The sequence below is a fragment of the Perca flavescens genome, chromosome 11 (assembly GCF_004354835.1).
Source record: "Perca flavescens isolate YP-PL-M2 chromosome 11, PFLA_1.0, whole genome shotgun sequence".
Classification (NCBI taxonomy): Eukaryota; Metazoa; Chordata; class Actinopteri; order Perciformes; family Percidae; genus Perca; species Perca flavescens.
This window is the reverse complement of record NC_041341.1, coordinates 19321259-19335542: the sequence shown is the minus strand read 5'-3', so window position 1 is coordinate 19335542 and position 14284 is coordinate 19321259. Positions and strand designations below refer to the sequence as shown.

General features: G+C 38.8%; 1 protein-coding gene across 2 annotated transcripts in view; it reads right to left on the bottom strand.

Annotated features, from left to right (window-relative positions):
- LOC114564000 (glypican-6) overlaps positions 1 to 13352 on the bottom strand; it is a 90789-nt gene extending 77437 nt beyond the window's left edge. For both annotated transcript variants that reach the window (XM_028591087.1, XM_028591088.1), the window contains exon 1: positions 12859 to 13352. In XM_028591087.1, coding sequence (XP_028446888.1) covers positions 12859 to 13009 — 151 coding nt within the window. In that variant the 5' untranslated portion in view covers positions 13010 to 13352. The remainder of the gene's footprint in view (positions 1 to 12858) is intronic.
- Between the last annotated feature and the right edge of the window lie 932 nt (positions 13353 to 14284).

Sequence of the window (14284 nt, the reverse complement as noted above, 5' to 3'; positions counted from 1 at the left end):
CCTGATGGAGCTGCTCCCCCCGCGACCCGCCACCGGATAAGCGGACGAAGATGGATGGATAGATGGATGGATGGGCACCCAGTCTGATTACCCCCTAAAGCTGTCTGTGACCCAGGAATTATTTCCCACTAGCCTCGTATCAAAGCTGACAAGTCATTCAGAATAAAGAGGGCTGTGAGGGTGAAACAAAGAGACTTGTCACAGCCTAACCTCACTGTACAAACCCATTCCCTGTCCTTTATTTGTCCAGGGCCAACAGCAGGACACTTCACTTTGCATCAAGCCATGGCACAAGATGTTTAACATGCATACAGAGCAGCGGATCCTGCTCACATTATCATATTAATAACAAAACAGATATACACATATCAATGCTGTGTCACAAGTGTTAACCATGCAACAAAACTGTGAAAAATTCAAAGCTGTGTTTTAATGAAAGGGTGATGCATGCGCTCTGTGATTTAATAACACCTACAAGCTGTCATCATATATTTCAATTACTTCATGTCACTCTCATGTCTGTAATCAAATGGAGTGTCAGTCAAATCAACAAGCCTATTATCACTGCTGATGAAGCTCTACAAAAAATATATATTTCCTGCTGAGATGTGCTCACATTTTACAATGCATACCTGCCATTTAATAGTAGGATTTCAGTATTGATCTTTTTTATAATACAATACAAATACAATATGACTGGGATTTCCATAGCTGTAACCATTTCCCCATCCTTCGAAATTAAGTACTTGTAAACCTTCTTGACGGGAATCTATGTAATAATCCTACATCATTAATTTAATGTTTAAATAGTTTTTTTCCTGTCTCTTTTTTTTTTTAGATATACTCACTATTGCTTTTATGTTTCATGTTCATTATTTATAAAGGAATAGTTAATAACATTTAAAAAACATCTCCACATTGTGCCTTTTAAAAACCCGCTATTTCTGTAATTGCTTCAGTCACACCAATGCAAGTTCTATGTCACTGAGAAATAGCTGTCTGACTCAGTGTTAATACTGAAACTCCAAGGTTTTCCCTGCTCCCCCATTCCCCTTCCACAATAATATGTTGTGTAGGAAATTACCATTTCAAAACTACACACATTAACACATCATTGTTCCTAGTTAAGGTCTGTCACATTCAGCTGTCGCAGCCTTGCACCTAAGCCCAGCGTTAAGATCAGCGTCAACTTTGCATGCAAGTGTTTCCACACTAATCTATTTGGTTGCTATGATCATTCTTGCACAGGTGAAGCAAATTAAATGTAATACATTTAGTAGGGAAGACTACTATAGAGAAGGATGCAATCAAAAAGTAGTTCACGCTTTCATGTCCTTATGAGCAAAATTAGAACATGACTTAAGAAGTACTTCAGTTGTTTTCAATATGCTTTGTCAATCCCAATAGTTTTTTAGTCTATAATACATTATGACTAGCATATTTTACAAACTTATGAGTTAGCCGGGAGAAATTATTGTCCAAGTTCCTGGGCATTCCAGCAAAGGTAGGCCAACTCTCGGAAGTATTCATCAGTGTACCTGGCCAAAGAGACCCACAGCATATGTACTCTACCATCTGCTGTGTCCCCTGGTTCCCCCTGACAAACTGTATGAGTTCACACTTGAAGCCACACTCGGACCTAATGAGATCAACATTGCTTATGCAGTTTCTTCTTCCTTGTGACATCACTTCATCACTTAAAAGCAACTATGAAGTCTTCTGAATTCTGGCATATTTTTTTTTTTCTTTTAAATATAGTTCTACACTTCCTTCTTGGGTTTAGAGTCCTGTGTTTAAGTCTGAACTCCTTCATATGTTTGGTTAATTTTTGTCAACAAAATCTCTGGACATCTTTATTATTAGTCATTAAACTTGTTAATATTTTAGTCAGGGTTTGTCACAGCTTATTTCCTTACACAATAACACGTTTACTCTTGTTCCAGAATATTCCAAGTAAAGTGAGTCCAAGTTTCTGCCCATTTTTTTCCTACCGAACCACATTGTTGAAATCATGCATTTTATCTGCCATTCTCACAAGCTCTGGAAATGTTTTCTGATTTATTGCTTCATTGGTGCTCCAGCTCATACAGAGACAACAGAATGCAAAAAAATATTTTTGACTAATTAATTACTTATTTAAATAATTACTTCATTCGATTAATTATTTGTTTTGCTCACTGTGGACTGAAATGGCTCAGTTGATGTTTGCTTATAGTCTACCCAAGAAAAAGGCTGTCCAAGGCTGATCTAATTCCCTACCTTACCAGATGGGCATCAGAATCAGCCTTCATCCAGTCAAAGCTGCACACAAAATATTACACTCATTTCAACTCCAAAAATACAGTGCTGCTCAATTCTTTTATCATATAGACAGCTTCTATTCAACTTCTTTAGAGCTTCTATGTAACTGATGGGCTCAAATGATTTTCCCTGAAAAATATCTTGTTGCAAAGTCTGAGCTAAAGAGATTTAGGCTGGCCTCTGTGAGACTCAGGTTATTTTAGCCACATCATTGAATCCATAGCACCGACACAAACATAAAGCAATATGCACTTTAAAACACTATTGCAGAGAATCAAATTAAGGACACTCGCTAGCTGTGATGTCTTGGGAGGCATGCATGGACAGGCTAACTATAAGTAAATGAACAAATGCATCATCAAATAAATCAAGGAATTAGTCAAACTGCAAGGAAGTAAGTGGTTGGATGATATAGCTGTATGTATGAATACATTGATATGCAAATTATTTTCTGGCTTCATAAGCATCATCACATCTAGAAACGATACCTTGTAAGGATCTCATTATATCAGACCAAAAACATACTAAGTTTGCTCAATCGTTTTACCTCCTTGTTGAAAATAAATCAAGAGGTTAGCTAGAGGTTGCTATAAATCACTGTTCTATCCAACACTCATCATATTCACTCAATGTCATGCACTCTCAGACATCCAAGGCACTTAATATACATAGTTTCATTTTCACCCCTCACTCTATTGCACACTGGAACATGTCCTCTAACTGATGGACTATCAGACTTTGGCAAGAAAACTAAGAAAACTACAATGAGATCAGATTCTCAGGAACCACATGAGGATAGAATTGAATGCATATGAACATCAGCATCATGGATCTATAAATCAATGTATTCCACAGTCTTTCCTTGACATTCTTAATAATGTCTCTAGAGGGTTTTGTGTACAGAATAGCCAAATTTCTCGCTCAAGTTAGAACTTGCATCAATCACAATTGAATGGTATTATTCCTATCACATTTTGGGTCATGTCAGAAGTCATAATAAAAGGCATGTTTGTGTTTTAAATAACTGTGGGATGCTGTTACAGAGGAGTGTATGTCCTTGGGTGAATGAGGACAGGTTCAAGAGGAAATGAATTCTCAGTGACATAAAACAGTCTACACAAAAGCAGCACAGTACAATGGTATGATGGTATTCTTCATCCTCAGGAGAGTCAGCGTGAAGGGAAAAAGGACAGGAATAAAGATGTTGGAACAGTTTCATTCTCCTAGCACATGTGTCAGTATTTTCTTTTTTGAATATGTCAAGATATTCCACTGCAACATGCCATGTGCAAGGCTGTGTGCATGATAAAACAACGCTGTGTTGACTCAATGGTCTGACTCAATATTTTTAAATGTACGACAGAAATCTCTTTGCGGAAGGAAATATAAATGCATAGCTGGCCTCTGTGACTGCAGAAGAAACATTTTCAAGAGGCTTTGAAGAAGTTGTTGTATATATATATATATATATATATATATATATATATAAATATATTTTCAAAACTGGGCTTCACACTGACATTTGAACATAGAACTGTCTCTGAAGCTACAATTACTCCCTTGGGTTCAAAGTTGAAAAGTCTGTGTATTCTAGTACAGAAGAGATAAAGGTGATTGAACACATTTCTAGATTATTAATAATTAGTTTCAGCCCTGCATTACGTTGTACAGTGAGGCAATCCCCTTCCATATAAAACAATACACAAAGACTAGAGCTTTCTCATCATATAAATCTTTGCCAAGAAGATATATATACAACCAAAAAGTACAATATGTTTGACCCCAAGGGTAACAGCTATGGAATATTCATGTACCATATCGTTCTGCAAGGTGCACCAATATCATTACAGCTAAGATTAATGTATGGATTTCCCTAACACCATGTGCAGCACAAGTACCGCATAATCAGCATATGTAGCACTATGTCTGGCTTTGATATTTATTGAGGACTATGTAATAACAATCCTAGTGGAGGCATGAGATGGCTAGTGTGGATATTCAATCCACATGGGCAGCACGCCTCGAAGCCCCTGAGAATGAGACGTGAGCAAGCAAGCCACTCTCTCCTGCGTCAACTTGCTAAGTGGAGCATGGCAGAGGACTGCACTACAGGCAGCAGCTGGTGGCTGTTTGGAGACCTGGAGGGCCTTGAGACCTGCACTGATCATTACCTTTCACTCAGCATTTACAGCTTAGTGTACAGACAGTGGACATTATTAGCCCTGCTAACTTGTTACAGTGCAAGTGTCCTCAGGTCAGCAGACTGCTTAAGTGAGAGGGTGAGGACACAACTGCACAACACGCAGCTCCCCACGGCGGCTTGCTGGAAAATGCCACACCGAAGCGCCCAAAGGAGCCGTGTAAAGGCAAGCATCCTCTCCAGTTGCACATCATGTCTAGTCAGACGTTGTCAACAAGACAGGAGTGGCAGACGTGTGGCTAAAGATAGATCCAATGACAGCGGCGCGGCATTCGAGGGGGGCTTTGTTTCATGATGGCTAGGTTATGACAGGCAGACGAAGTGTCGGGGAAAGGTACCAGCTATACGTCACAGCCAAAAGCCTATATTTGATCCTTGTGTCCTCATGTCAATGAAGAGACGCACATTGATCCTGAGGATTGTTTTCTGAAAAGGCAGTGATAGCTTGAAAAGAGACAGTGGAATTGTGTCAAATACTGGAAACAACAATTCTAAAAAAATAAAATAAAAATAGAATCACATGAGGTAGTCAGATATCAAGTAGTAGATATGTGCCAAATATGTCTGAATAATAACGGCAGTCATCCAGACGCGTAACTATCGGTAAGCAGGGTAAGCGGTGCTTACGGGGCCGGACCAATCAGGGTACTGTAGTACATTATCAAACCGTATGAATGTGTGTGTGTGTGTGTGTGTGTGGCCAGGACAGGAAATTAACTAACAATGTAAAGATCAACAAGCCCCTGACAGTGACATATATGTTCATATTTGATTCATTCAATACATTATTTTTTGTCTTAAATCCAGCAGCCATTTTCATATTATACCAACATTTACAGCATCCTGAGCCTTTTTGTTAAGGTTCCTAGGAAATCTCAGCCCAGAGTAATTGATTAATAGTAATAATTATTATTCTCCCGAAAAAACAAGTTTCCTTTTTATTTTTAAAGAACTATAAAAAATAAATTGCAACTTTTTTTGCAACTTTCACTGTCTTTTGCAACTTCATTGCAACAAACATACAAAAGACATCGCAACTTTTATCGCAATTCTTTTTACAAAAGCTCCCGTGAAATCAGGCATTTTGGGCCGCAACAATCTCAAAAAAAGGCCGTGAAATCCTGGAAGGACTGCCCTTGTGTGTTTTTTCATGTGTTATGTGCACATTCACCAGTGTTGTTTTGTTGTTGTTGTGGCGCGTAGGCTACTCCTGATTTTGTCAGTCATCTCATCTCTTATATGCTTTGTCTCTATGATCCTATCCTGTCCTATTCATGGTAGCCTACTCATGGACATTGCGCCGTCATCACGTGCTGTAGTAGGGGAGCTTGCCTTGATAATCCTGCATAGGGGCCCGGTGTTGGCTCGTTACGCCACTGCAGTCATCTATATATTGATAATATTACACATACAGAACTTATCTCCTGTGGCATTTTAGGATTTGCAGACGAGACAGTCAATCTCACAATGTATCCAAGGAAGGTAACACCTCCATACCTTTCACTTTAATCTAAAGAAGTGAAAACATCCATTTTGAGTTTAGAATGTGAACAGAATGATGTCCACTGTATCAATTAAACTTGGTTGAAACAGATTACAATAAAATGTAACCCACCAAAAGGAGTTGAATGCTTCTGTTTCTGTAACAAATCCGGCATCTATGCAGTATGTGTAGTCTGTACTGGTCAAAAGTAAAAAGAAAGAAAAAAAAAGAACTAAAAACAGGATCAGTTTAGAGGAAATGTGTTTATACCAGCTTGTTAAATGAGGAATGAAAAAGCCCTTTCTCAGTGGCTCCAGGTTAGAATTTAATTGGACAGTTTTTGACAGGAACTAATAGATCAAAATAACATCTATTCAATCTCTTGTTGACAACAGGAGCACTCATTCTTTCACATTTCAAATGATTCTTAAACCATGAAACAGCTATTGCCATGCCGTCTCAGGAGAATCACTTCAATCCATTTTCCTTGTTTTTCACAGTAGATTTATCTCAAATGAGTTTGACAAACAATAATTCTTTATGGCTGTGTTTTCACCATCATTCCTTCAGTAACCTTTATGATAACCACTGCATATCAGCGGTATAAACAAGGCACGTCAGGCTTACAGTATTTGGTGAAGCTTCAATAACCAAGTGTCTCTTTTAATGTTTTTGTTTTCAATCTTAATGTATTCAGAATTTACAAAAAACTTTGTTGCTATATTGAAACAAATTAAAGACAACTTAAAACATCTGAATAATGATTTTCTTCTTCACATAATGTGCACTGTAAATTAACTGCCTGATTTTAAAGTGTGTGTTGTATTAACATTTCAGCAACCAGGGTTATGAGCAGGAGAAAGTTGGACATAAACCCTGCTGAAGGCCACAAACAGAATAAACAGAAAGTGTGGGTCACAGACAGGATTAGGGTTTAGAAATATTTTCCAGAAACTACTTTTAGTATTAAAAAAAGAAAGAAAAAGAGTAACCCTGGAGGCATGAGTTTCCCTCCTTTTCTGTAGAAACCCAGACACATCAAAATCAACAGACATCTTTTTGGGAGCATTAGTGCATAGACTGCAGGTTCCAGACTGACAGAATGAAATAACTTGGGTTTTGCACTGTTGGTCAGAAAAAATAAGCTAATTGCATGGCGCTATGAAGGTGATCATGCAAGTGGTACGCTTCTATATTGCATTTGAAGAAATCAAATGGCCCATATACAACTGACAGTGATGGAGGTAGTTTGAATATCTGATGATGATGAATTAAAGCCAACATATAATAAAGGAACAGATACAGTATGTACAAAGAATGGAAGAAAACTGCATTACCAACAGTTTATTAAATACACCTCTGCTCATCATGTATGTAAAGAAAGGTCAATATAATGAAGTCATATTGCATTTTATTGTGAAGCACTTTGTGATTTTTATCTGTGAAAGGTGCTATACAAATAAACTTTACTTACTTACTTAAGTCCAGTATAAACCAAGATCAAGATGACACATCTCTGACATAAGGTCAACTGCACATTAGCTTCACAATCACATGATTTAAAACCCCTGAAAACATGGTTTCAAATAAAAATATCTCTATAAAACTTAAAATATTCATGACTACATAAGCAACATTAAAGTTAAATTTGGGTAAAAAAGACAAAAAACATTCTTAGTTATTAGTTATTTGGAGTTAATTCCTCAAAAACTCCCATTTGTTAATCAGCTTCATTAGGGATGTGTAGGTGTGGTTGGATCAGATTTGATTGACAATGCTGACAACATACAACAACATAAATAGTAAGGGCCAGGGGTGTAGCACAAAATGATGGGCCCTGTGGAAAGGGGGCCCTTCCCCGCATCCACAGCTATTCATTCTAGCATATTTTTGGGCCCTCCTCACATGAGGGTCCTGGGTAATCAGTCCCCCCCCTGCATGTCTACCCCCTCTCTCTCCCCTTTCTCACCTAGTTGTCCTATCCATTAAAAGGCAGAAAATCCCCAAAAATTATCTTAAAAAAATTAAATAAAAAAACGTGAAGAAATGTGAAGTAAAGAAAACTTTGGCAGAAAATATTATGTTTATGTTGGACCCCACGGCCAACAGATTCTAATAATTAAATAACAGAACAGGTCAATTGTCAAGGCTCCCTAAACAACATATATGATCGTTATGGAAGCAGCTCATAAAGACCCATAATTACGTTTCCTGTTAGGCAGCGACCTCTCGCGGCTAGAGCAAATGAGGACACACAGGGGCCGTTTTAAAACATGTGACCATAACGTGACCGTGGTGGAAATTTTAATCATGTGACCATTCTATTTAACATAATGGGCACAGTTTTAAACGCGTAGTTAACGTTGTAAAACTGAACTAATTTAGTTACGTTTAGGCAACAAAAGTCCTTAGTAAGGGTTAAAGTCAGTTAATTTTAAAAAGTGACAATTGACTTATGGTTTTACACGGTGCATGAATCCCGGTGTCCTGAGTGAAAGTCCTGTGTTTGTTTGACCCATCCACCACCCCAACCTGCCTCCTTACGTGGAATTTGGCGCTCTTATACTTTGTCACCTCGCTTCTTCGTTTGCTCGCGATAATTACTTCAGCAATGAGATGTTGCCGCCTAACAAGAAATATAATTATGGGGAGTTATTAGCTGCTTTCACAATCAACCTATAGGTTGTTTTCGGGATAAGGGCCAGTCTGACACAGCTCATAGTAAGACACTAACTGAAAAAATAAGGTTTCAGGGTATTTAATGCAGAACTAATGAGTTGGATAGCATTGAATTGTACAGGTGTACCTCATACACTTCTGCATACAATATCATACAAAATGGTAAAGCAAATTGTATCTCATCAATTTAAAAAGGGAACTACAAACGTAAAAAAGAAAAGAAAAAGAAATATATATACAAATAACCTATGCTTTGATATGCTTTGAGTGTTGTGTTGTTCTCCTTCTAATGCTGGAACCCTAAAACATTTGCGGGACACAATGTTTCCTACAGCTCTCAGATGGAACACCTGCAGAGAAAGCCCATCATGAGGCCATTTTGGCATTCATGAGCATGATTGATGACATGGAGATGGAGGCAGCGTTTGAGAAATCCCCTCTGCCGCGGGAAAAATGATGATTGTTTGGATTCTTCCTCCCTGATAGTGCCCCCCTTGGATTCTCAGTAGGACACATTCACATTACATTATATACGTAGAAGAATGCAGCCTCAAATAGTGGTGCTACCATATACAAACTCAAACAAAACAGCCAATCCCAAAAAAACAATTATCTGCAATTTTATCGTTTGTCGATTGAAATGTAAATGCAGAAAAACACAACACAAACACATCAAAAGCTGCAATACCTTTCAGGACTCCCAGATCTCTCCACATGTGTGAGTGACAGGGAGGTCATAATAATCTGACGATACATCACAGCAACAGTGGCGTATGCTGCGGAGGCTAACAAAGTCACCTGGCCATTGCCTCTGCAGGCACTCCCATTTAGCCCTTTTTTAATCCTCTCCATCCCATTACATGACAGTAGAGAACCTGGGCACATTACACGCTTCAGCAGAGAACATTTGCCTCGTTGTGCAGGCCGCCAAGGATCACATAAAATATCAGCGCCGTTATTTCTGTCCCTTCTCCATCTCCTGGCTGGGAGTAAACAGAGCTGGCCGTCAAATGATAGCATAGAGTATGGCATGTTAAGAAGTTCCATTGAATCCAGCAGTGTGCTGCGTGACTCACTTTCCATATCTTCCCATCTTGTCTCAGACGTTGGGTAATCCACTGACTGAGTGGAAACTGAGACAACAGGGGCAAGACTGCAGAGTGCAGGTCTGATCTTTAACCAGATCCTTGTTTCAGATGCACAGACACTTAAAGACTTTTAGAGCTATCCACAAGTCCATGCACCCGTCGCTTAAAACACCTTCACCACATAGCTGTTGACAGCCTCCAGTCTGGACTGGTCAGCAGGCAGAAGCGTTGCCTAAGTCTTGTGGAATTACTGTACCAACTGAGCCTTTAGGCTTTGGATCATAACAACATTTTTGTCAATAACACTGACTCCACTGCTGTCATTCCACCTGACCTGGTTCCTTCTGTTTGACCAAACACAACACCAAAACTATGGGACTGTAAGCTTTTCATTTTTAGCTTTGTGAAAAACATTGTTGCAGTGGTTGAGCAGTCTAAATGGCAACGGATGGAGTGCAATACTCCTGCAATAATACCCTGCTGTTATTTCTCTATTATATTTCTAATGTTTGTAATGAGTGCTTTATATTGGGAAAAATAACATACAGTGTGATCATAATGTGAAAGGCAACAACAACAAAAACAGTCAAATCTGAAAAAGGCAAATAGCTCTTAATGGAAACTAATAGCATTTATTAACATAAATAGGATTAGGAATTAGCCAGTATAATAGGATTAACTTTAAACAGATAATGTATGTCAGAAAATGTGGCATATATGTAACTTCATAAGAGAAATGTGAAGTGGAGTCTATCTCATTTGATGTCTAACATGGTCTCTAATGGCATCTTACATCAAAAGCAGCGGGAGCACACACACATCCCGTCATTACTGTTGAAGTCTCAGATAACGACAGAGATTTTAAGAAATCAAACAGCAAAGAGCAGCCATTTATAAAGGTGGACCAGTAACACGAAGGTTGACGTTTTTGCCAAATCATCAGTGAGTGAATAGAGTGTGATGGCAGCTGTAAGGCTGACAGAAACAATAAGCTATACGGGAGGCTTTAAGAGCCCCGCTACACTGAGTCCCACAAGGACTAACTAATCTGCAAGTACTGGAATATCAACTCCCAAGTCCTCTCGTCACTGAAGATGCTCCCCATCTGCCACACGGCAGCTCCTAAAAAGCTACTTACAAACCTGCTACATGAGAATGATGAATAAAGGCTACACAAATGTCTGTGTGCAGTGTTTATGTTGCAATCTGTCAGCAAAACCCCCAAAATGCAAACAATTGTACCACAATAGAGTGTTCTCTTTTTGTCCTTTATAGACAATTTAATAGACAGTAATTCTACTATGATTGTGTGCACTTTAATCAGAGGAAGGACATACTTAAATGATAAATCAAAGCAGGCAATGCCAGATTTATCCAAAAATAAAACTACTAAACCTAAGCAACTACTCTATTCTCAATAGACCCAATGGAAATAGTACAGAAAAGTAAAGTACCATCCATGAGATCAAATTTATTAATTATATTAATCTCCAGAGTTTAAACGGTGAAGATGTATTTCTGCTCCTGCTTTTGATCTTTGATTTTTACTTTTTGATCAGAAGATGTTGTAATTTTAAACAAAAGGTATTTCCACCTTTACTTAATCTAAGAAATAACTTAGCTCCATTATTGTTTGCATGAGTGAGAGGCAATAAATCACGAGTCTGAAGGGCATGCCCATCACTGTGCGAATTTGCTGAGGTGTTGATAATGCGTTGTCTCTCCGGCAGACACGTAAGGTTATGACTCGTTCAAAGACCACATCAAAAGACGTTTATTTAGTGTGACAACGTTCAGAGATGAGATTGAAATTTCACTCATTTGGGAGATTAGTTGTGATGTCAGGGACATGGATCCAAAGGATTTAATCAGTTGGTTATTCAGCCCATCTCTGAACAGGTGTGCCTGTTATCAAATATGCAGCCTTTTACTTGTGCCAGATTTCCTGCTTTATAGAGAGAATGATTGACCCTGAAGCACAACAATGACGACCTGGAGAGACAACTCAGCTGGGGGTAATGTAAAAACATAACAAAAAAACTTTTATTCCTAATTACTTTTCTTCAGATGCAGACATAATGTGCCAAGTAAATGGCTTTCACTGACCATGTGAAATCACAGAATACTATTTAGGAATTATTATATAAAATGTTATTGCAGTAAAACATTGTTTAAGACGTTTCATGAGTCATTGTATTAAATGATCTGAACTGCTAAAACAGAATGTATTTATATCCACTTTCATCTAAAATATGTATTTGGAAAATTGTTTATGAAAAATGTTACTACATTACTAAACCTGTAGGCTATCATTTATCTCTGCATGTTTTACACTAAATGTGACATTCATTATGTAAGGTATTTGAAATAACTTCTCCAAAGGGTAGTAGTGGCTGTAATTATGTAGTTGACTCATGGTTATGGACTGCTACTGAAGCACTGCAAGAACCCTCAGTTCCATTTCACCTTATCACTTAATTTTCGCAGGACAGGAGTTAATCTGCACAGTTGATCATTCATTATCTCTGCTTTGTTAGCACAGTCGCAGACCTCTACTGGACACAGATCTTACCCTAAGCTGCCTGGGGGACTCTTTACACATCCAGTAGCCTATTGATGCTGGCTGATAGGATATTGTTGTCGCAGCATGAATATATAATCAGTAAATGAGCTCACATTAACGGAGAGCTGGGTTCAGGCTTTTGAAATGAGTGGTTTTCTGATAACAACAGGCCTGTAACTCACTGATGCAGGAGGCTGCACCAGCTGTTTGTCGCCATCCAATCAGGTCAATTAGGACTATTGTTTCAAACTTAAGACTCGCTGCAACTCACAGAGTGACAGGTGGTTGAGGTGCTGCTGTATAGCAGGCTACACCTGCAGCATCCAATCAAAGACCTATAGTAATAATGTAGGAATGACTTTGCATCATAAATGAGTTGCAATGGCATATTTGGGGATTCTTAACTTTTCCCTCCAGAGCTTAACTAACATTAAATACAGACGCGTGTATTACACAAGAGCCTGTTTATTCCCGAGGTTATCTATACTGCTCTATTTGGCAGGACGTGCTCCTACTTGACGGGTCGCACTTCGTCCAGCCTTACCTGGGATCTCCTGAAGAGGAACATGTGCGAAGCTGAAGCCTTTCCCGATACAAGCTTCCTTCACATCGCTGCAGTTCCGTGCCTTAAAATCTGCTCTTGCTGCAACAGACAGCACAGAAAAAGTGCAAATGATGGTCTCTAGTCGGAGCATTGTTCACTTCTGTGAAGATCCTTTTTGTTTAAGGTTCTCTGCCGTATCCGTGAAAAAAAATTAAAAAAAAATAACTCCCTGCAGTAGATCCGCAGGTAATTAATGACTAATTAGTATCTACCAACACATTTCCCAAAGCAAAACGGGTTTCTAGTGCAACCAATAATGATTCAAAGTCCCCGGGCGCCGCAGAAAAATAGGACTGCGAGTGTGGAGGTGCCACATGAATCCATGCAGTGCGTTTCCCGGCGTGTTGACTCAACTTCGCTGAGCAGACGAAGCCCCTGATCGCTCTGCTGAAGAGGAAATGCTGTGTGGAGAGGAGCGCTCTGTGTTCACATCAGATTCACCGACCAGGCAAAGCGGGACACAAAATATGGAGTGGAATCCAGCCTCATCCCCCTTTTTTGGGGGGGGGGAGGTCGGCACTCACTAGCAGAGATGTTGTAGGGGTATACATAAGAAAAAATACATAGGTAGGATGGTGGGTGAACTGTCTGTGAACTTACTGTAATAGGCTACACATAAAATACACATACAGCTGTACATAACTATTACAGGGATTCTGTAAAACCCTGTAGGAATATTTTAAATATTAGTAATGCAATAAGGTAACAACTTGTTACTACTCTAAATCCTTATTGGTCTATTTAAGTTGTTTTTAATATAATATTTCAGCTCTTTTTGAACAACATATGAATATTTGTAAGATGTAAAATGTGGTTTATTCACCTTCTATTTTCTGTTTCTAAATATGATTTAAAACACTTAACCATCCTTTTTTGGCCTATGTGGTTATGTTCCGGTGTTGGGATTTGACTCAATTCAGAAAATGTACATGACCACAGTTTCTTTTTTCACATTCATCTGACACCAAAGCGACACACCAGTTGCACGGTATCAAACTGTATTAACTAGAGGATGTAAAGGATGTGATGAAGACCAGAAGGCAAGCTTTCATGGTTTTATTGATTTCGGAACAGCTTGATCCCAGGGTAGATCAACAGTGGATTAACATGACTGCCATCACTGTGTAGGGTTCCTATTGCTATGGGATGCCACATTTTGAAAGGTGCTTTAAAGTGACTCGTTTCAGAAGGTGACACAGCCCTGGAATATTTAGGATCAAACATCCAAATCCACTGCTTTTATGAGGTCAATGCTTTTAGGAAAGTCAGTCATTTTTGTAAACATGCTTTTTAGTAGGCTATAATATGTGATGCTATTGTTTATGTTATCTAAGGTACAAATGCAGTCTCATATGCTGACAGTGAA